Raw genomic sequence first — 22,174 nt, 5'->3', positions numbered from 1 at the left:
TTTTTTTTTTTTTTTTTTTTTTTTTTTTTTTTTTTTTTTTTTTTTTTTTTTTTTTTTCTGGTCTTTTAGTTTTTTAATTTATTTACCATAATCTTTTTTTCTCCTGACCTTTGTGATTGTGTTGAAGGTTGATACTGGAGATGAAGAAGAGTCCGATAATTCAGATTCAGAATGTCTTGGTGAAGAGTCTGAGAATTTAGATTTAGGTGCAGTTAGAGAGATGAGACTTGTACCATCAAATCCTGCTGAATGTATGGTTCTCCTCTTTTTTCTTTGATTATGAAATGCTATTGCAATGTAGCATAATACCTTGATTTCTTTTGCAATAGTAGAAGCTCTGTTCGATGTATGCTGCCAGTGTGCCGAACTTAATCCTGATCCTACTGGAGGTTAGTTCACTTCCATAATGAACTGTTTCTATTTTCATACAACTAGCTGGTTGTTTTTCTTGTATGAACTCCATGCTTCGTTCAGATGAAGAAGAAGAAGAGCACAACTGGTTTTTTTCTGCTGATCAGTTAGAAGAAATGCCAGGTACGGAGCCAAGTAGATAATTCATGTTCTTTTTTATACTTGTTAGACATTATACACAATTTGTCTTCTGTAATATTTAGGACTTTCGGGAGATGGAGATGACAAAGAACCATTTTCCTCTAATCCAGCGAACTCAATCGGCCACTCGAACGGGGATCATGATCAACTATCTCGCACAGTGCTTCAGGTATGTTTATGAACACATATTCTATCCCGTAGAACGTTTCAGTATTTGCTGGTATCTCTGAAAGTAACTTGTAACTTTTGGTGCATAATGCTTGTAGCTTCAAATCAATGATCAACGTTTTGAGGATGCAGAAGAGATGGAACCTGAAAGCAACGGCAAACATCATCATTGAGCTTCTGTGGAAGAAGTCGACCATCCTCCTCTTTGTGCGTGTTAAACTTCCTGTTGTACACTTGAAACCCTGCTTTATATGCAAATTTTTGCCTGGAACATTAGACAGGTTAGGGTTTTGGTCACCTAGTTTCCCGTGGTAGTTTTTACTTACTAAGTCGCTCGATTACTAAACTTATTATGGCTAGTGTTGAATTTGGAATACTAATGGTGACTACTTATCTACATATATTTTATATCTACCATACTATCTTGACAATTATCAATCATTAACAATTGACCTTTGATTTTAATAAATTCCATCATTTACTCGGATAGGTAGTAGACTAGTAATATTCTAGAGATCCATTATAATTCCTCCTAGAAAGGGATTATTTACACCCTTACAGAACAAATGGATACAAAAATTAGGTCTTAGTGGCTCGAAAATAGATACTAATAATTATAAAATGAATTGGATAAAATTTCACATAACATAGAGAAATGACCCATGGACTAGGCAATCGTTGGATCACATTTCAAGTTTTTCCATTACAAAGAGAGCATTCAACGGGAAAAGGAGATGGAAGTAAACACCTAAAGGCCCCAATTAAATAAACAAAATTTTTTCATCTCAAATCACGAAGCAATCAGCTGCTGATTCAGAATAAATCCAATCCCCACAGGCCCCATCTAAGCCACGAGGGTGCTGGCTGTGGTAGACTCGCTGCAGAGTGAAGGAGCAGAAATGTGAGTAAAACTTCTATATCAAGATTGTGATTACCAACATGGATTTGAGAACCAACCACCCACAAATATGGTGCATTTTACTCTAAAAGTCTAGGTTTTAATACCCAAAAGACATTTACAATAGTAAGTTGGATGAATTTTACTCTCAAAATGTATTCTCAGGTTGGCATTTCGAAATGCATCATTAGTCATATACGACTTTTTTATTATACTTTTCCGAACAAGTTGTTCGGTATGAGTCAAATATGGACATGTCTCAATCTAAACTAAAGTGGATGTGCTTCATAGAGAAAGTGTCACAAGTCACATATATTATGAACTTATCTAAAAAGTTTATAAAGCAGGTACCTTTTGTCTAATACATCTCTTTAAATGAACTACCGAACACAACTATCACAGTACTACATGATTCAGAAATCTATTCAAGAACAGTTCATTGGAACGACATAAAATGCTGATTATACTGACAGAACTGTGCATTTCAAAATATACCAGCAGAAAATTCCATATTAATAACTAAGTAATTAATGGGCATGCATTTGAAAATAAGCGGTAAAAACTGAAAGCTAAGAACCCAACCTTTGGCAAGAATATATTGATATGCTATACATACTACAAGTGCGAAAAGCTACAAATCAAGAAGAGCAAGCCCAACTTACTATTTCCAGACGGGAGGAAGCTTCTTTGTTTTCTTGTAGTAACGAGCAAGCCTGTGAATTCTGCTCTCAACAAGAATCAAACGAAATTTGGAGTCCTTATCCTTCCTGTTCCTTTCCAAATGCTTCCTAATTGACACTGCCTTCTTAATAAGGTGGTATAAATCCTCGGGAATTTCAGGAGCAAGACCTACACACCAATTCAAGGAAATTCAAATAATCTGAATCCATACACTTCCACGATCAGCATCCAAAAATCTAAAATAAACATAAAACCGATCACAACGAATCCTTCCAATTATCTCACAATTTTCTGATTTCCCGAAACACATTGTTACACTATCGAAGAAAAAAAGATTGTACCGTGAGCCTTGAGAATTCGCAAAATCTTGCTTCCTGTAACGCTCTTGACCTGCGCTATACCATGGGAATCACGAAGAATAACGCCAATTTGTGACGGTGTAAGTCCCTTCTTCGCGAATTTGCAAATGTTCTCTCCTACCTGAAACCCAAACCAGTCAAAAATCCATTAACAAACACCGTCCAAATGCACATAGGGATTCTACACGGCAGTGAAACAGAAATGCACGATAGCAATTCATGCTCCTAAAGGAAAATTTTGCAGTATAATAAGGAAGAATCTTACATCTTGTGAAGAAATCTTCAGCCAACCTGGTGGAGTTCTCTTGTAAGGCAGCGCTGAGGCAGAAATACCCTTCCTATTGCAAACAAAACGCACAAAATCATAGTTAGCGATACCCAAATTAGCATAAAAACAAAGTTACACACACACATATATATATATAGAGAGAGAGAGAGACCCACGGCTGTGCATGCGACCCATGGCGGCAACGACGGCGAAGATAGAAGTGCAATGGAGCTTCTTCAACCTCTTACTTTTGCACTATGCCAGAAACCCTAATTTCACAATTCGGGATTTAGGAGGTGGATGAAAGCGATGAATGTAATGTGATTCCTTAACTGTAGTTTTGGGCCAGGCCCAATATTTTAATGTTCCGTCACCGCATCTATAATATTGGGCTTTGGACACCTAAAATGGGCTCAAATTTGGATGGAAAATAGGCCCACTAACCACCTGGATGTTACGAGCCACGGATTGGTACAAATAATAACGGTCAATTATTTTAAATATTTTTAATTATAATTTTATAATCTCGATATCATTCGTAATTTAATATGGTGACGTCACATTTTTATTCTAGATTAAAATTTTAATTATAATTTAACATTTTATTTTTAGAATGCGACCTTAGGAGCCATGGATTGTTAGTTTTTTTGCATGATTTATTCAAGAGATAATGATTCACCTGCATTACACGAGGTTAATAGTCGGTGAAGAATAGTCAACATATCACAACTCTTGGACCTCTACTTTTACGATGCTACCCGTCATCGATCGTTAAAAAAAAATGGTCCCTTCACTTTTATGTTTTTTTTCATAATTTATTACACCGAACCGTGGTTGACATGCATTACATTAAGTCAAGTGTGAAAGAAGAATAGTCAACCTATGGCAACTTTTTTTTTTTTTTTTATCCTTTTAAGTGTCTATAGAATTTTCTATCGACAATTTTTAATTAATTTTATTTAGAAAATATTAATATGTATTTCTTCTAATAATGAAATATAAATAATTTAATGTATAAAAATTAAATTAGAACCGAACAAAAGCAAAGACAAAATTAAAGAAAGCACGAGGGCTTCTACAAAATAAATATATCAGACAAAATTTTCAATTTTACCGACTTTTATACCAGAAATGTCCCTTTCACACACTTTTATGGTCTGAATTAATCGAGTCATTGACCTAACTTTATTAGAAAAAAATTATAAAATGTGGTCCAATACATATGATGAAGTTAAGAGGGTCGTTTTCGTCTTTAAAGTATGAAGAAAGACATCGACCCATTTCGTTCCACAATTGTCTCATTTATAATAATAACATGTGACAATATGCTACCATCCGAACAAAACATTCATAAGTCACAACATTGTCTTAGTTTGTTTTCTAACTTAGAACATAATTTTTATTTTAATATAAGAGTATTGTTAGACGAACACAGTTTTGCTTTGGGCTTCCTCAAAATCTCACAGAGAGACAGTATTTCTTGATTATAACCCCATGATAATTCCCTAAATTAGCTGAGATGGGACTTTCACAAATTTTTTAAAATTTTTAAATTTTATAAATATTTTTAATACAAATTAAAAAAATTAAAGCATTTTATTAATTTAGCAAAAAAAAAAAAAAAAAATACATTTCCCTTCATTTATAATAAAAAAATTATTTTATTTTTAAAATTCTCCTTAATCCCGTACGCTCGTTCCCATTGAACACACTATATGGCCCTTCCTATTTTGATCCACGTGGATGACCATCTGTTCTTACGGTGGGGTTGCGGGCCGGGGAGTTTTTACCCGATTTGAATTTTGAAATTGAGTCCGCCGCCGTATTCGTGGCGGGTACTGCCGCGTGCGTACAAACAAATAAGTGACCAACACGTGGCACATATAGGAAGGAGAGAAATGATCTGGGCCGTTGGAATTTGGTTGGGAATTGCGAGAATGGACGGCTTTGATGAACGGGGCGTTTTGAAATTTACGGAATTTATTATGAGCTGACAGTGCTTTACCTTATATGTCCCATTTTTCCGTACTCCCTGTTCTCCTCTGTTTCGCCTCATTTGTGTAATTTCTTTAAATTTCAATTTTTTATTTTTCTTAAAAAAATATTATTAATATTCTCCTCAATTTAAGGATACTCATCAATATTCGTTAAAAAAATTTAAAAATATCTCTTTTAAATTGTATTTTAAATATCAAATATAGTAATTTAAATTAATAAAAATATTTAAAAAAAATAAAAAAAATACTTTTATTAATAATTTTTTTAAAAACTTCAAAAATACTACCCTATTTTAAAACATAGTTTTAGGGATAATAATATTTTAAAAAATTTAAAGGTCATTAATTGTATTTTTAAATACTTTTAAGAATTTAAAAAAAATTATATTTTAAAGTTTAAAGTATTTTTTTTAGATAAAATATAAATTTATGAATATTTTTATTAATTTAATCAAAAAAATATTTTAATTAAAATCGCGGTGTGTATATATTAATTATTCGATAAAACGTTCGTTTAATTACTCTAAGCATTTTGAATTTTAATAGATATTGTTTTTTACCTTAATTTTTATTTTTTATAAAATTATTTAAAAATTAATTTAAAACATTTTATTGAATATTTAAATATTTATTGTATTAATCAAATTTGAAATTCTAGCTGAGGTGGAAGATATTCTTGCTTTATTTATTTATTTTTTTATTTAGATTGATAAATAGAATTAATGAAATTGAAGATAAAGTAAAAATATAATTAAATTTATTGTTTTTTAGTTATTTGTGTGTAAAAAGCTGACATCATTAATAGTATTTTAATTACAAATTATTGAAGAAAAAAAAAAAAAAAAAGCACGTAAATCTATATTGGAATTGAAAAAAGTAAATATATTCTTTTGATTGTATTTCGAAAATTTAAATTTAAACCCTAAAATATATTATTTTAGAAAAATGGGCCAATTCCATTTCTTCAAGAAAGAATCATATCTGTCTTCACATTATTATTATTTTTATTACTATTTACTTTCCATTTCAACCAAAATTTGAAATTAAATAATATTTTTATCTTTAATTTTAAATATTAATTTTTAATTAAATTGTATAAAAAAACTTTCCATCTTACCAAATTAAATTTCACAATTTTTTTTTTATTTTTTAATTTTGAAATATTTTTATGGCTTTTTATTTGAACGAGTGGGTAAAATTAGTAAATAAATAAATAACTGGATGAAATTAAAAATTTAGTGTTTAAATTTGTATAATTTAAAATATAAACGAATTATTTTTTTTATATATTTTTCTATTTAAAAAAAATAAAATTTGTTCTTAAGAACAATAAATCAATATAAAATAATTTACTTTTAAACGTGTTTAGTTTAAAGAACACTGTCCCGATAAATAATTATTTTATTTTATTTTTTATTTAAATTACATAAAATCCAAAAAAATTACTCGAAATTAACTTAAGTTCTAAGGTATCTAAATTAGAGATTATAATATTTTATTGATGCGGTGTGTAATATGTGGGAAGCATTATTATTAGAAGCTCATAATTATGAGTAGAAGACTCTTGCCTTCTTCATCATTCTTTATTTGTTATTTGTCCCCACAAAAAAAAAAAAAAAAAAATCATCGTCGTGTCAATCACGATCACTCAGTAGCATGATGTAAATACTAGTAGCAAACACAATTAAATGAAAACGGCGAAGATCGATGTGGGTTCATGCACAATTCAACGACGATTAGTATGAAACACAGTCCAATACCGATCTCAGATGTTTGTAATGTCCCCACCGAGATTTGGCTTTATGCACTGTTGATGATCGTTGGGAGTGAATCTCACATAGACTGATTTAGAAATGATCATGGGTTTTAAAGTAAAGCCACGAGCGCTTATGTTTAAAATGAACAATATCATAACATTGTAGAGATCCCTTAATAACCGAGTCGAATGATCATCGTTACAGATAAAAGATTATTTTCTATATATTTACACCTATAATAAAACAACAACAATAAAAAAAACAAACATTTGAATAATTTTCTTCATTGGACAATAAAAAAAACATGAATTGTTGTGCTCGAGGGCGTTGAAATTTTAAATTAAAATAATTATAATTATATATATATATATATATATATATATATATATTATTTGAAAATCCGTTAGCTATTTGAATACCAACAATAATTTTTAAAAAAGTCTGCAAATTCAATAAATTTATTTTATTTAAAGAAAGAAAAAAAAAATGTTGGCCAATAAAAACATCATCTTTTGTCACTCCTCTCTGTCCCCTTCTTCTTCTTCTTCCTGTTTCCTCTGCAACTCCAAATCAAGAACACCCACAAAAAACCACCGGATTCTGAGCAATGCAGGCCCCCATTTCCGCCATTTTCATCCACCTTTTCCTTTTTCTCTCGAACCCACTTTGGGTTCTTGGCAACGATGAGCTCAAGGCCCTTATGGACATGAAAGCGGCTTTGGACCCTGAAAATCAGTATCTAGCTTCATGGAGCGTCAATGGAAACCCTTGTGGTGGCTCGTTTGAAGGGATTGGGTGCAATGAAATGGGCCAAGTGGTCAATATGTCGCTGCAGGGGAAAGGGCTTAATGGGAAGCTCTCCCCTGCCATTGCTGGGCTTAAGCACTTAACAGGGCTGTATTTGCATTACAACTCGTTGTTTGGAGACATTCCTAAAGAGATTGCTAACTTGACAATGCTTTCTGATTTGTATTTGAATGTTAATAACTTTTCTGGGCAGATTCCGCCTGAGATTGGGAATATGAAGAACTTGCAAGGTATTAGAAGCTCATGATGTTCATCTGATTTCAATGGATATTAACTTTAGACTTGTTTTAATCTAATGGGAAGCTTGTAATTTCTCTGTTTTGATCTTGGAATGGTCGTTTTTGAGGATGTTTTTTTGTTTTTCAGTTTTGCAGCTTTGTTATAATCAGTTTACTGGAAGTATTCCGACACAACTTTCATCTTTGAAGAAGCTTGTTGTTCTTGCTCTTCAATCCAATGAGTTGAGTGGTGCAATCCCTGCAAGCTTGGGAGGATTGGATTTGTTAGTTAGAGTGGACTTGAGCTCCAATCATCTCTTTGGCTCTGTTCCTTCTAGACTTGCCTATGCGCCATTGCTTGAAGTTCTTGATGTTCGGAATAATTCGCTCTCTGGCTATATACCTCCCGGTATTGATCGATCTTTAATCCGTTTAAACCTGAGGGTTTATGTGAGATTCTACATTGGTTGGAGATGGGAACGAAACATTCCTTATAAGGATGTGGAAACCTCTCTCTAGTAGATGCGTTTTAGAACTTTGAGGCCGATGGCAATGCGTAATGAGTCAAAGTGGATAGTATTTGCTAGCGGTGGGCTTGGGTGTTTATCAATGGTATTAGAGCTGGACATTAGGCGCTGTGCCAGGGAGGACACTAGGCCTCAAGGAGGTGGGTTGTGAGATCCCATATCGGTTGGAGATGGGAAATAAGCATTCCTTATAAGGGTGTGGAAACCTTTCTCTAGCAAACGTGTTTTAAAACTGTGAGTCTGATGGCGATATGTAATGGGCCAAAGGGGACAGTATCTACTAATCATAGGCTTGAGCTATTAGAGCTAGACATTGGGTGGTATGCTAACGAGGATGTTGGCTCCCAATGGGGGTGGATTGTAAGATCCCATATCGGTTGGAGATGGGAAAGAAGCATTACTTGTAAGGGTGTGGAAACTTTTCACTAACTGACACGTTTTAAGACCGTGAGGTCATCGGTTTGAGATGAGACTTACATTCCTTATACGGGTGTGGAAACCTTTCACTAGCAGACACGTTTTAAGACCATGAGGCCATCGGTTTGAGATGGAAACAAAGCATTTCGTATAAGGGTGTGGTATCCTCTCACTAGTAGACGTGTTTTAAGACCGTGAGACCATCGGTTTGAGATGGAAACGAAGCATTTGTTATAAGGATGTGGAAACTTCTCACTAGCCAACGCGTTTGATGACCGTGAGGTCGACAGCGATACGTAACAGGTCAAAGCAAACAACATGTACCGACCGTTGACTTAGGCTGATATAGTTCATCTCTTGTTTTTGTGTTTTGTTCATATTTCTTCAACATGAAGCTAACTAGATGCTATTCTGATGAAGCTCTAAAGAGATTGAATGAAGGATTCTTATACCAAAACAACTTGGGATTATGTGGAGTTGGCTTTCCATCCTTAAAAGACTGTGCTAGTTCAGGTCACACAACTCAAACCCAACCCGAACCATATGCCTCCGGAGTGATGCCAACGCGTGACATACCCGAAACAGCCAACGTTCAATCACCATGCAACCATACTCACTGCCCGAGTTCATCCAAATCTCGAAACGCCTCAATCATCGGTGTACTTATCATGACTATCACACTTTCAGCTATTGGAATCCTAACATTCACACAATACCGTCGTCGAAAACAAAAGCTTGGATCGTCATTCGATATAACCGATCACCGTCTCAGCACGGATCAAATCAAAACTTACAAGAAGAACGGATCACCTCTTGTCAGCCTCGAGTATGCCAACGGCTGGGATCCCTTAGCCGACGGTCGAGGCTTCAGCGTTTTAGCTCAGGAAGTGTTCCATAGCTTCAGATTCAACTTAGAAGAGGTAGAGACAGCCACCCAATACTTCTCAGATATCAATTTGTTGGGGAAGAACAACTTCTCTGCTACATATAAAGGGATTTTGAGGGATGGCTCAGTTGTTGCTGTTAAGAGCATTTGTAAAACAAGCTGCAAGTCAGAAGAAGCTGAGTTCTTGAAAGGTTTGAGCCTTTTAACTTCATTAAGGCATGAAAATTTGGTGAAATTTAGAGGCTTTTGCTGCTCAAAAGGCAGGGGAGAATGCTTTCTTATCTATGATTTTGTTCCTAATGGGAACTTGTTGAGATATCTTGATGTCAAGGATGGTGATAGCCATGTTCTTGAATGGTCTACCCGAGTCTCCATTATACGGGGCGTCGCTAAAGGTTAAACTCTCTACTCCGAACCCGTTTGAACGAAAAACTTAACTAAGAAAACCCGATTCGAACTAAGTTTAATCCTTTGTTTTATGACCAGGTCTCGCGTATCTTCACAAGAACGAAGTGAACAAGCCTGCTCTTGTTCACCAAAGTATCTCAGCCGAGAAGGTTCTTATCGATCAGCGCTTCAATCCGTTGCTTTCAGATTGTGGCATACAGAAGCTTCTTACGAATGATATTGTCTTCTCCGAGCTCAAAGCTAGTGCAGCTCGTGGCTACTTAGCTCCTGAGTATACCACAACGGGTCGATTTACGGATAAGAGCGATGTTTATGCATTTGGTGTGCTTGTGCTTCAAATCCTCTCAGGGACTAGAAAGATCACTAGCTCATTGCGTGGTGCTGCAGAAGCGTGTCGCTTCGGGGAGTTCATCGACTCGAAGCTGCACGGTCGGTACTTTGAATATGAAGCGACTAAGCTTTGTAAAATGGCGTTGCTTTGCACGCATGAGTTGCAGAGTGAGAGGCCGTCGTTGGAAGCTATTGTTCAGGAGCTTGTGACCTGCAGCAGCTGCCTATGAATGAATTGAATGGCTTGGCTAACTGTTCACTCAATGAATTGTGTATGAACTTTGTCCAAAGGACTGAACTTTGCCTGTTTTTGTTGCTAACAGTTCCCTGTGAATGTGGGCTTCCGAGGATTTTTAAGGCCTTTTACTATTCTTTGAAACGTGTTATTCGGTTCTTTTCACTCTTCCATAGCTTTGGATACGTTATCCCGATCATGATTTTCCTTCCTCTAGAGGAAAAAGTCCTTCCCTTTTTGGCCGGTTGTGGGCAAGGAGGGATTTGAACTTTCGACACCGTGGTTCGTAGCCATGTGCTCTAATCCTTTGAGCTACAGGTCCTACCCTGTCTCCACCGGATTTGTTTTCGGGGGTACCCTAAAAAAAGGAACCTTTCCTCTCCCCAGCCATTTGCCATTTCTGGTTGAGAAGATGTGAAAGCGCCTCTCTATTACATATCGTCGTCAGCTTCATGGTTTTTAAAACGCGTTTGTCAGGAAGAGGTTTCCACTTCTTTATAAAGAATGCTCTATTTCCTTCTCTAATTGATATAGGATCTCACAATCCACCCCTTCTGGGCACATAGTGTCCTTGTTGGCACACTGCTCGGTGTCTAGCTTTGATACTATTTGTAATAGCCTAATCCCACTGCTAGTAGATATTATTTGCTTACGTATTGTTGTTAGCTTCACTGTTTTTAAAATGTGTATGTTAGGGAGAGATTTCCATATTTTCATACGAAATGCTTCGTTCCCCTTTCTAACCGACGTGGGATCTCACAATCTACCCCTTCTAGGACATTAGGTCTTCGCTAGCACACGGTCTGATGTTAGTCTCTAAATACCATTTGTAACAACCCAAGCCCACCAACCGTAGATATTGTCCCCTTTGGCCCATTACATAACATCGTCAACCTTACGCTTTTATAAGAAATGTTTCGTTCCTCTCTCCAACCGACATGAAATCTCACAAAAATAAAGAAGTGTTTGATGCAAGGATTAGGATAAGATGTAATCGAACTTTTGTTCGTGATCAGTGCAGTTTGAATTAAGATGTTTCTATTATAGTTACGGAGAAAAGCGAACCACCTCTTAACTCAAATCGAACATAGTAGGTTCTTTATTCATGCCATATCATTTATAAGAAGGAACCAAACAAGACTAAGTGGATTGAAAAGAAAAGTAAATTGATACATCCAATGTTTCTTGTGTTCTTGATTGGTTTTGGTCTTCTTGTTCCTTGTTTTGTTGCTTTGGTTGATATGATTGTGTTGCTTTCTTTCATAACTCATAGTACCAATTAGGAAAGTGGAGGGGACACACAAAGTATTAAAAGAGAAGAGAGTTTGGATACAAACGAGCCTAAGTCAACGAGGTTATCAAATGTTCGAATGAGTTCATGTTATAAGTTATGATGTTCAACCAGATAAACCCGTTCGTAGTTACTTCTAAAAAGTGAGTTTGAATCAGAGGTTATCAAACGTTCGATTCTTTTTTGAGCTCGAACGAATCCTCAAAAATATAGATAGTTCATAAACATCGGGATAAAAAGATTTAATAATTATTTAATTTTGAAAAAAATTATGTTTATTTATTCAAATTAAACCAAACATGAATGGGAAACCCAACCACCATGTTCCATCCTTTACTTCTTCCTCCTTCATTGCTTCACTTTTATTTAATGGATGGGTGAGGGAAGACCAAAACGATAATGTTATTATTATTCAATTAATAAAATTAGATAATTTTATTAAAAGAAAATTAATAAAAGAGATATTTATGAGTGTGGCAATAAAAGTAATAATTAAGTGGAATAACCTACCAAACCCACATTTTGGTAGAGACCATTAATTTAAATGTCTCATTTGGAGTTCTATATTTAAAAGCTTAAATTAATTATAAAATAATAATAATAATAATAATAATAATAAATACCTTGAATAAAAATCATTAATATTTCAATTTCAAAAATACCCAACTTTTAAATATTTTTTAAACTACAAAAATGTCATTAAATATTTAAAGTATTTTTCAAAAACCAATACTATTGATTTTCAAGTAAGGATATTTAGGGTATTTTTGAGTCAAAAACATAAAATTTACGAGTATTTCTATTCATTTAGCCTGTTTAAGATGTCCATAAACCTAAAAACGTACCATTAGTTTTTGAATAAAAAATAGTTAATATTTGGATTTCAAAAATAGGCCACTTTTAAATACGTTAAAAAATTAACTTTTTCGAACAGGGATAAAACTTTAAAGTATTTTTCAAAAATATAATACTATAAATCAAGTAAGGATATTTTTTAGATTTTTTTAGTTGAAGGGTATTTTGAGTAAAAAATATAAAATTTACGGGTATTTCTATTCATTTAGCCTATTTAAAATGCCCATAAAACTTAAAAACATAGAAATCAATATAAAATTATAAAATAATTCAAAGATTTAAAATAGGTAAAATTACTCAAAGTTCCAATGAGCTAGAAAAGCCATAATGATCCTGAACTCCGGAACCTATTTATTCTTGAACTCGATAAAGCATAACCCTGGTCAGGAAATAGAGGTTCAGCAGAAGGTGGAATCAAATTCTACCAGAATCAGACTGAAGAGGAAGGAAAGAACGGAAATGAAACTTGAGAGAATGAAATGAAACGTGAATGATGCAGAGTACAAAGTTGGATATATTGCATATTATTTGGTTAAACTAATGTAAACTGGAATATTGATGCAAATATCTCAAATTTGAATTCAAATATTTTAACAAATTAGAGGCACTATCTCTTAGAACACCAACAATGTTGTGCTAATAATTGTATTGGGCAATACAAGAATAATTAATTCCCTGTTAGAAAAGTCTGAATCTCTCTACCATAGCTTTTTTATACACTTCCTGGGGGCCACTGAACCAATTAAATGAAGGTTTGGTGGGATGGGAAAATGCATAGTGAAATTCCATTGTACCAAAGTTCATAGGGAAAGGGCCAAAAGTGCATACCAAAAAAAGTAGATTAGCATGTGAAATCAACAGTAAAATGTCATTCAAGCAAAAAGATAAAGTATTTTATTTTTTCTTACTCTAAATCATTCACATAATCTCACCACTATATTCCCCTTTTAGGTGAGATTTCAGTGCACTAATTCAACCAAATTCATTCCCACCGTACAAGTTTTACTACAGCAGATGGGAAAATATAGATGTATATAGTGAGTTTCTCTAGAGACAATACCCCGTGTGAGATCCCACGTCGGTTGGGAGTAGAATGAAGCATTCTTTATAAGGGTATGAAAATCTCTTCTCCCCAGTAGACACGTTTTAAAAGGGAAGCTCAAAAGGGAAAGCCCAAAAAAGACAATATCTGCTAGAGTTGGCTTTTCATTGGGTGTTAAACTAGAGACAACACCCTGTGTGAGATCCCACGTCGGTTGGGGAGGAGAACAACGTATTCTTTATAAGGGTTTGGAAACCTCTTCCTAGCAAACACGTTTTAAAAACTTTGAGGAGAAGTCTAAAAGGAAAAGTCGAGAGAGGACAATATCTGCTGGCGTTGGATTTGAGCCGTTCCACCCTGAGAGAGAAGAACATTGAGTCAGAATGCAGGCCTTTTTCAAGAAAGTACCCTAGCAAGTTCTCAAACAACCTTCAAGGCCATATTTTTAAGGGAACAAAGGAGGGGTTGACTATACCCTAGTTTGTCATAGGTTAAAAGAAAAACATATTTGATTTCATTAGTTTTCCTCTAGTTTGTCCTTCATTTCTAGAAATGAAAGGCAGTTTCCTACATCTTTCTTCTAGTAACAACGCTCAACAACTTAGTCCCACAGAAACTAAGGAGAATCAATGCTAAACTTCTACTTGAAAATCAAAAAGTAATTTGCAAACTATGCAAATAGAAGAATCAAGTAAAGAAAAGGTCAGAAAGCAGTGAATTCTGCCCATTGTTTTCACATCATGGAATATAAAAATGTGGACGAGTATCAATTTCAAAAGTGATCAAACTTGAAAAATAAAAATTTGAAAACATGAATCATTGTATAAAAGAGTGAGTCCTGTACAAATAATTATATCTACTTTACCTTTAACAACAACAGCAATGAGTGGAATGACATATTACTAAGCATACTAAAAAGTGAATGATAAAAGTATAATGACAATCATAATAATAAAAGCATTCTTCTCTAGTTGGTGAGCAGTCACCATTGTCTGACATTGCCGACATAATCCATACATTCCACCATTATTGAATCTCAAAGCTAAATCAGAGTAAATTCAAGACCTAGCGCTTCAAAATAATCAAGGGCAACCTAATTTTAAGCATCATTTTTCACACCCTATCTATTCAATGGTAAGGTCAATTTGCAGTGGCTGTGTGTGTACTGAGGTAAATCCTGAAACCCAAAGTTAAGAGAAGAGAGAAAGTGGAAGTGGGTCAATGAAATTTATTGATATCCCTAGGAATTAGGGAAGCCACGTGGTTTTTGGTTTATTCTTTAATGGAAGAAGACCTAGTGGGACACTCTTTCTTTCATCGGTAAACCCTGAAGAAAAATTTATTGTGATTAAGAGCATTCTGGACCTAATAACATATCATATCTACAAATATCTTCAATTTTTTACACTTGCTCATGTAATCCTCTCTCAGCTTTGAAACTGTTTTCATCTCATTACTGCTCTATCCTATGCCTTCAATTACAACTAGATCTAATTATCGTATTAAAAAGTTAACTGGCTGTACCTATAAATTTTTTAAGCATTCATAAGGGCCAGTATTCATAAGGGCTCCAGGAGAATAAGAGAGGATGAGTTCCATCTATGGTTTCTACTTAAGATTTAATATCTTACGTGTTTTCATGTCAACCAAATGTAGTAGGGTCAGGCGGTTGTCTGGTCAAGGTGCATGCAAGTTGGTTTAGACAGTCGCCAATGGAATGCCAGTGGTATACAACTCGGCCAATCTAACAGCTAACTATGATATTATTCTCATTACGAACAGTAGCTCCGGGTTAAACCAAAACACGTCAGATTGAGTTTGGGAAGCCTATCCAAGTCAACCCCCCCGCCCCCCCTCTCTCTCTCTGGACTCTGCACCTAAATGGCATCTAACTTTCCATTTTAGCAAGGAAAAGTTAGGCAGAGGATGCTCAATGAAACGTTATGAGAAAGATAGGTCAAGATAAACTACCAAAAAGATTTTATTCTTACCATCATAAAAGATAAATTGGCAAATTTAGCATACTGGATCCTTTGAGATCTAGAACCTCCTCCATTCTCTTAAATCAATATCCACCTGAAATATAATAAATGCAATGAAGTACTCTACAAAAAGAAAAAAAAAAAGAAAAGAAAAGAAAAAAGAATCAAGTATGAAAGGAAACTTCACTAAAAAGCAAGAAGGAGAAACCTAGGAAAAGCATACGTAGTCCAGGTTTGTAAAAATGTAGACAGGTAAATGGTAATCTACGTTAAATCATAGCATCCATCCAAAATTGACTATAATGTTCTCTATTATATTATATAGCGACAATTATTATTTCTATTGACATCCTCGTCAAACATTAAAATTATTGTTATAACAAAAGATATTCCATGAATATTAACTTTCTTGGTTGGAGCCGAGAGGTTGAAAAGAACAGTGAAAAAATAATAAACAAAACATGTCGCCTCAAAAGCACTACCAACCTGTGCTTTGTGTTGTCAAAGTTGTATTCTGAACCATACATGCAACATCAATTCAAGTTCGCTGCCACATCCCCTTCGGCCTTGCTATGTGCATACTCATGCCGACAGCCTCCTTGCTCGCCCTTTGCTCAAGACTTTTTAGCAATCATGCCAAGGGCTAACCAATAATCTACGAAACTTCAAAGTTCAACTTTCAGGTGGAAATTTCACTAAGGGCCCATTCAAAGAGTAAAAATGTCATAAGAACAGGAAGATTTCAATAACAAGCTACTAAAATGGTGACAGGAGTGAAGAGAGCAACAAATGAATAAAGAAAATGCATGCTCAAAGGCTCGTGCATGAAGGTGTCTGCCCTCCCCCACCACACGGATAAACATAGAGAAGGGGAGAGAGAGAGAGAAGAGGATATGTCACCTTGTAAATGTCTTTTCTTTGACTATGACATCTACAACAGCATTGAGATAGACATCCACTCATCACAGTTGGGCTCAAAAAGCAACAAAAGTAGGCACAACAGGAGATATATCTGGGATTCTATCGGAGAAGTGCATCTTCAGCTGCAAAGATAGTACCTAGTCCGAGGTTGACTTCGACAACTCTGGTTCTATTTGATCAAACACATCCAACCCTGTACTGCATAAAAGAAGTTGCAGAAAATTTCAAGCCATCGTTACTTCTGAGGTTGTCCAATTTCTTTATCCACCAAGCCTTGAAAAATCAAGGCTCTTGCTTGCTTTGATCATCTTTATCTATGAAATAAGAAATATTGATTAGATCTTCATAATGCCCAAATTAATTAAACATTTGGGCTTTCTAGTCATGAAAATTAGTTTAATCATCTTCTACCTTGATGCTTGAATAAATAACATGAAAACACAACTATTCAGATAAAGAAAAAATATTTTCATGTTCTCTTTTCAGAAAAATGTAGCAATGTTTAACGCTATAATAGACTTTTAACGTACTAAGCACATAAAAATGAATAAGCTAAACAGAGCAGCAATCTCTAACCATCTGTACTAGTAAAAATTGAAATCTTAAATGTTAATGTTTAGGAGGTTCGTGACCTTAAAATGAGGTCATGCTATGCATGATATAGTTACTAAAGGGGGAAATTTTGTTTGAATGCAAGAATCTAATAACCTCCACTGCTTTTTAATTCAGAAAATTCGTACAATGTGGCACACTTTGTAGTGTGGTAAGTCAGTTGGGTACATTTACTAGCTAGCCTAGCAGTGTCAAAGAGGTACTCAAAATTGTGACAATCCAGGGAACATGGACTCGCTTCATTTACTAGAACTGAATTTCCTTATCATAAGGAAAATGGCGACATAAACTTATATTTTATCTCAAGTAGTCTTTGAAGGAGCTTACATGGTTAAACTTAATCAGAAAGATTAACCATGAAGATCATTCGGGTGCCTGTCAAAGGCATAACGTGTTCTTGATGCATACAAAGACAAGGATTATATACCAGAAATTTCTTAGTCAGAACAAGTTAATTCCACAGTCCAAAGATAATAATCGTCAATTTAAAGGGGTGACAAGATACTAGCACTTCAAGTCCCACGTTAATCCAGAAAAACATTACAAGAGTGCTCATAACTCAATTCCTGACCAGCTGCGTAGATTCTATCAGTACATAGCTCAATCTACTCTACACGGGCAACACAAAAATTGAAAAGAAAAAAGAACAACAAAGAAAAGGAAGAAGAATTAAAACAACAAAAGAATTTAATATACCCTATTTTCATAATTCTAGAGAAGTTCAAAAGAAGACATTACATTGAGGGTGCATCAGAAAAGACCTCATTGAGCATGTCATTTTCACCATCCGCCATTACAAATAGTTCGGCATCTTTGTCATCCTCATTAGAAAAGTCTTTCCTTTCAAGCTTGGCATGAGCTGCAACAAATACCATCTTCTGAGCTCTCTCCAAGCCGATCCTCGAGTGCCGATGTGAGCAAACCAAATTCATGATAGAACACTTACACTTGTAGCCACAAGATGTTGAATGAAGGAAAATAAGCCTCAGTGCAACCTTACCAAGGGTTTTGAACTCGCTTAGGCAAGTTTCCCAGACAAGTCGCCTACTCTGTGGGTTGGCAATTTTCATCTTTCCGGTTAAAGGGTCTAGTTGTTTGACCTGAACTGCCTGAGCATAAAGTGGATCTAGCCCCTCGGATCTCCATTTCATAAGCTCCATGAATGCGACATGAGCTTCTTCCCTGGACACCAACCGGTTAATAAGCGAATCAACATCCTTTTCTTGCTCTTGTGAAAGGCACTTGAATGGTGGAAGATATTTCCCATTTATGTCCCTCCTCAAGTAAAGCGGGTCCAGTATAAATGCAGCAGACCATGCTGGATGATAATTTTTCCTAAACCGCTTTTCTACAATTTTCTCCACTGGCCCTTCAGCTATGCTGAACTTAGCACACCATTCCTTCACTTTTGTTCTCAGCTCCTCCCAGAGAGGCAAGCATTGACCAATCAGTGGTCTTTCGGCTTCAATCTCTTGAGCCATCCCTCGGATCATTTTCACAAGTGAATGAACTCCCTCCATTTCATCCCAAAAGCGTTCATTTTGTATCAGACTTGAAACCTCAGAAGCAAGTGGATCCTCCATGCATGCTAACCTATAAGATTCGTCTAACACAACCATTTGAAGGACATGAGCAGAGCTAAGCATATCATCAAGCATTGCATAAACAGGTGAGAAGTTTTTGGATGTGTCACAATTTGGCGAAGGAACGTGAAGCAACCATCGACCTTCTAGCTCCTGCACCTTATACTTGTTTAAACAATTCCTAACTTGAGATTTGGTGTTTACAAAGTTTGCAACCTTCAAGCAATTTTCAGTGACTACCCTGAAAAGTGGAAGCTCTTTGTTAAAATCCTTTATCAAACAAATAAAACCCTGAAGCTGGCAAGAGAGATTTACCATCCAATGATTCTTTATCTCCAAATTCCTCAATGCCTTGCCCTTATACCTATCTGCTATTATCCCCACACATCTCTGCAGACTATTCCCACAAATCTCATTGACCGTATCTAAAATAACCTCTTCCGCATACTTGGGTGACACCAATCCCCCTGTAAACAATGCTTTTTGGAACATCGTAGAACCATTTGGAAGATTAACCATAAATTTAACTACACTCTCTTCGCCACAGTAATAGCCACAGCAGTTCTTATTCTTCCACCCATCCGAAGCGATCTGGAAAAACGAAGCATCTCTAATCCTGGCTTCTGAATCAGCTTTGGCCTCCTCAAACTTGGAATCGAGCCGAGCTCCTAAAATGTCGGTTCGAAGTAATGAAGGCAAGCCCATCTGACTAAGCAAGGCTTTAAACTTCGGATGCTCAAGGCAGGAAAGAGATACTGACCCACACGACTCGATAAACCAATCAGTCAGTAACTCGATTGCAGAATCAATTTGTTCCTTACTTAACCTTGGTCCAGGTGAGGCATGTGGACTCCTCAGTTTCTTGACACTGTTTTCCAGCATTTCTAGTGCACCTAAATCATCTTTCCCACCTGACAACACCAACTGATGCTGATTCACCTCCATCTTACTCGCCATCCCAACCGGATTTTGAGCCACCGGCGTCGGCGGCGAGGAAATTAACGGAGCATAGGAACGCGTCGGCTCAATCATGGCAAGAGAATGTACCTGATAGGAAGCAGTGAGAATCGGAGCATTCATATGAGAGCTTCGCTTCTTGTGGTTGTGCAATGTCGGAGAAGGAATGGACGATATCGGCAACGGCGACGCCGTAGCATTAGACCTTGAAATGGAGCTCAAATTAGGACAAGTGCCTCGTTTCAAATGCTCAGATGCAGTCCGCGAGGGGTTCGAAGCCGAGAAAACAGAATCGCACAAAGAACACTTGAGCTTCACCGCTTTCGGAAGACTATTACTAGGATTTCGTATAAGAACAGGCTCCAAATGAGCCCAATACCAAGCCCCTTTCCCCTTAATTGCCTTCGTTCGAACAGTTACAAGGCACTCATACCGTTTATTCAAAGCTTTCGTCACTAAATCATCCGTCAACGCCGAAGCATCAATGTTGGGCGGTGAATTCGTGGAAGCCATCAATCAAAACAACAGAAACCAAAATGCAATCAAAACAACAAATCACAGTCATTCATCTAGAAAGCCAAAAGCTCACTTCTCCAACTCCGTCCCGATATTCGTGCCATGACACTACCTTCCAACATCACCGTCGTAAAAAAAATAAAAAATAAAAACTCGCCGGCGGTGTCGAATAGGAGTTGCAGAAGCAAAAGAAGAATGGAGATTAGAGGCGTTTATAGTAGAGCGTTGGCTGAAGTTGGAAGATCATGATGAATCAACGAAGAGAAGCGAAAATGGAGGTCTTAGAAATAAGAGTGAAAAAAGTGATTTGCAGAGAGAGAGGAAAAAGAAGAAGAAGAAGAAGAGGAAGAAGACGACGACGACGATAACGTACAAAGAAAAATTGGCAAATTTATAGGGAACCTCACATTATTACACTTCTCTAGTTAATTATATTATATTAATTAATTAATTAATTAATTAATTATATATATATATATATATATATATATTATTACCGAATTATATTATTTTTCTATTTTAATAAATAATGAATAATTTAAAATGGTTGGAAATTAGAACAAGAAAAAATGGATACTTTTTTTTTTTTTTTTTACAATAATTGAATTGAATAAAATAAAATAAAAAAGCAAATACCAACTTTATTGACATCATTGGTAATTCCAACAAACATTTTAATTTTGTATTTTAAAGAAAGTAATTATTTTTATTATTTTTATATATTTAAATTTATGTGAATTAGTTTAATAATTTTAATTTTAATTATAATAACATTATAATAATAAAATTTAAAAAAAAAACCCATAGGAACTTATTATTTATGTATTTCTAAGAAAAGAAAAAAACACGTGTCATTAATTTTTAGTATTAAAAAAATAGGTGATTAATATTTTGCCTAATTGATTAGAGACATAATGAATGTAATTAGGGAATAGCTTTGCAACTTTTATTATTATTAATGGTGATAGCTAAATTATGATACAAATATTTATTAATTTAATTTTATATTTTTCTAAAAAAAAATGTAATGATTAATGATTTGGTGGAGTACTTTTTATGATAATTCATAAATATTTTATGATTAATTACCTAGTTAATTGAGTGAAAGGGAGAATACTAGTTTTTTAAATGATTATGATTCTGAAAATTAAATTACTTTTAAATTTATGATACGACCTAAAGATAATGGAGCCTTGGTAAATAATTATTATTATATAAAGCTATTTTGGTTTTTTTTTTTAATTGAATCAGGCTCACGTTGGCGAATGAGCCAAAGCTCGAAAGTTCTCATCATGGATTATAGAAGTAGAAGATTTCGTGTCGTGATGGATAGGTGTATAATGAGCTGAGTGAAGTAACTAACTAGAGAGGCAGAGTAAGGAACATGTTCCGACGACTCCCTCAAACTAAGAGTGACCATCATAGAGTTGACATCGACATGTAATGTATTTGGAAGAGATAGTTTGACTACAAACTATTAGGTCAAACAGTGTCTGTAATTGAATTTTGTCGAATAATCAAAGTAAATCAAGGATAATATCACTTAACTATAAGTTACTCAGTAAAATTTGAGTTGATTTGTGAAATCTCTCAAACATGAAACATTATGACTAAAAAAAACTGTTTTAGTGTTATTATTTTTCAAACCTTACTTTAGGTTTGATGTTTAAACCGATTCATTGGATTAGTTTTGATCAAGCTAATTTTGAAGTGAGTCGTCTTGGAATCTAGGAGTAACCATCATAGATTCCAAGTTCCATCTAAGAGTTATTCATCTTTTAACCAGCTCTTGGTTGGAATCAATTTGTTAAGTTAGCTTTTTTTGCGAAAGTTTGCAAGGATTCTAGAAAGACCTTAGCTTTGCAAAATCCAACATTGTTGACTCTTATCACATTTGTGTATGGAAA

The 22,174-nt window shown here is 35.0% G+C and overlaps 4 protein-coding genes across 8 annotated transcripts in view; 2 read left to right on the top strand and 2 right to left on the bottom strand.

Moving 5' to 3' along the window:
- LOC111459687 (chloride conductance regulatory protein ICln) overlaps positions 1-1,158 on the top strand; it is a 4,459-nt gene extending 3,301 nt beyond the window's left edge. Inside the window, exons 3-7 of the mRNA XM_023102702.1 lie at positions 128-251; positions 330-389; positions 475-534; positions 615-721; positions 819-1,158. Coding sequence (XP_022958470.1) covers positions 128-251; positions 330-389; positions 475-534; positions 615-721; positions 819-893 — 426 coding nt within the window. The 3' untranslated portion in view covers positions 894-1,158. The remainder of the gene's footprint in view (positions 1-127; positions 252-329; positions 390-474; positions 535-614; positions 722-818) is intronic.
- A 154-nt stretch (positions 1,159-1,312) lies between these two features.
- LOC111459688 (40S ribosomal protein S13-like) lies at positions 1,313-3,222 on the bottom strand. The gene is made up of 5 exons (XM_023102704.1): positions 3,099-3,222; positions 2,924-2,996; positions 2,641-2,779; positions 2,281-2,467; positions 1,313-1,598 (listed from the first exon to the last, which is right to left on the bottom strand). Exons 1-5 carry the CDS (start codon positions 3,119-3,121, stop codon positions 1,565-1,567), a joined length of 456 nt encoding a protein of 151 aa, XP_022958472.1. The 5' UTR covers positions 3,122-3,222; the 3' UTR covers positions 1,313-1,564.
- Positions 3,223-7,176: 3,954 nt separating this feature from the next.
- On the top strand, positions 7,177-10,678 carry LOC111459861 (probable LRR receptor-like serine/threonine-protein kinase At5g10290). The gene is made up of 4 exons (XM_023102952.1): positions 7,177-7,717; positions 7,854-8,114; positions 9,070-9,930; positions 10,022-10,678. Exons 1-4 carry the CDS (start codon positions 7,288-7,290, stop codon positions 10,501-10,503), a joined length of 2,034 nt encoding a protein of 677 aa, XP_022958720.1. The 5' UTR covers positions 7,177-7,287; the 3' UTR covers positions 10,504-10,678.
- A 2,817-nt stretch (positions 10,679-13,495) lies between these two features.
- Positions 13,496-20,660, bottom strand: LOC111459531. 5 transcript variants are annotated; one of them, XM_023102483.1, is made up of 5 exons: positions 17,973-20,660; positions 16,579-16,797; positions 16,165-16,341; positions 15,688-15,772; positions 13,496-14,053 (listed from the first exon to the last, which is right to left on the bottom strand). In XM_023102483.1, exons 1-2 carry the CDS (start codon positions 20,262-20,264, stop codon positions 16,777-16,779), a joined length of 2,313 nt encoding a protein of 770 aa, XP_022958251.1. In that variant the 5' UTR covers positions 20,265-20,660; the 3' UTR covers positions 13,496-14,053; positions 15,688-15,772; positions 16,165-16,341; positions 16,579-16,776. The 5 variants fall into 5 exon arrangements, with proteins under 5 accessions (XP_022958251.1, XP_022958250.1, XP_022958247.1 ...); XM_023102482.1 differs by having other exon boundaries at positions 16,579-16,792; XM_023102479.1 differs by having other exon boundaries at positions 16,165-16,373; positions 17,950-20,659.
- Between the last annotated feature and the right edge of the window lie 1,514 nt (positions 20,661-22,174).

Source organism: Cucurbita moschata, unplaced genomic scaffold, assembly GCF_002738365.1.
Source record: "Cucurbita moschata cultivar Rifu unplaced genomic scaffold, Cmos_1.0 Cmo_Scf00022, whole genome shotgun sequence".
Classification (NCBI taxonomy): Eukaryota; Viridiplantae; Streptophyta; class Magnoliopsida; order Cucurbitales; family Cucurbitaceae; genus Cucurbita; species Cucurbita moschata.
The sequence above is the reverse complement of the archived record's forward strand: the minus strand, read 5'-3'. Positions and strand labels throughout refer to the sequence as shown.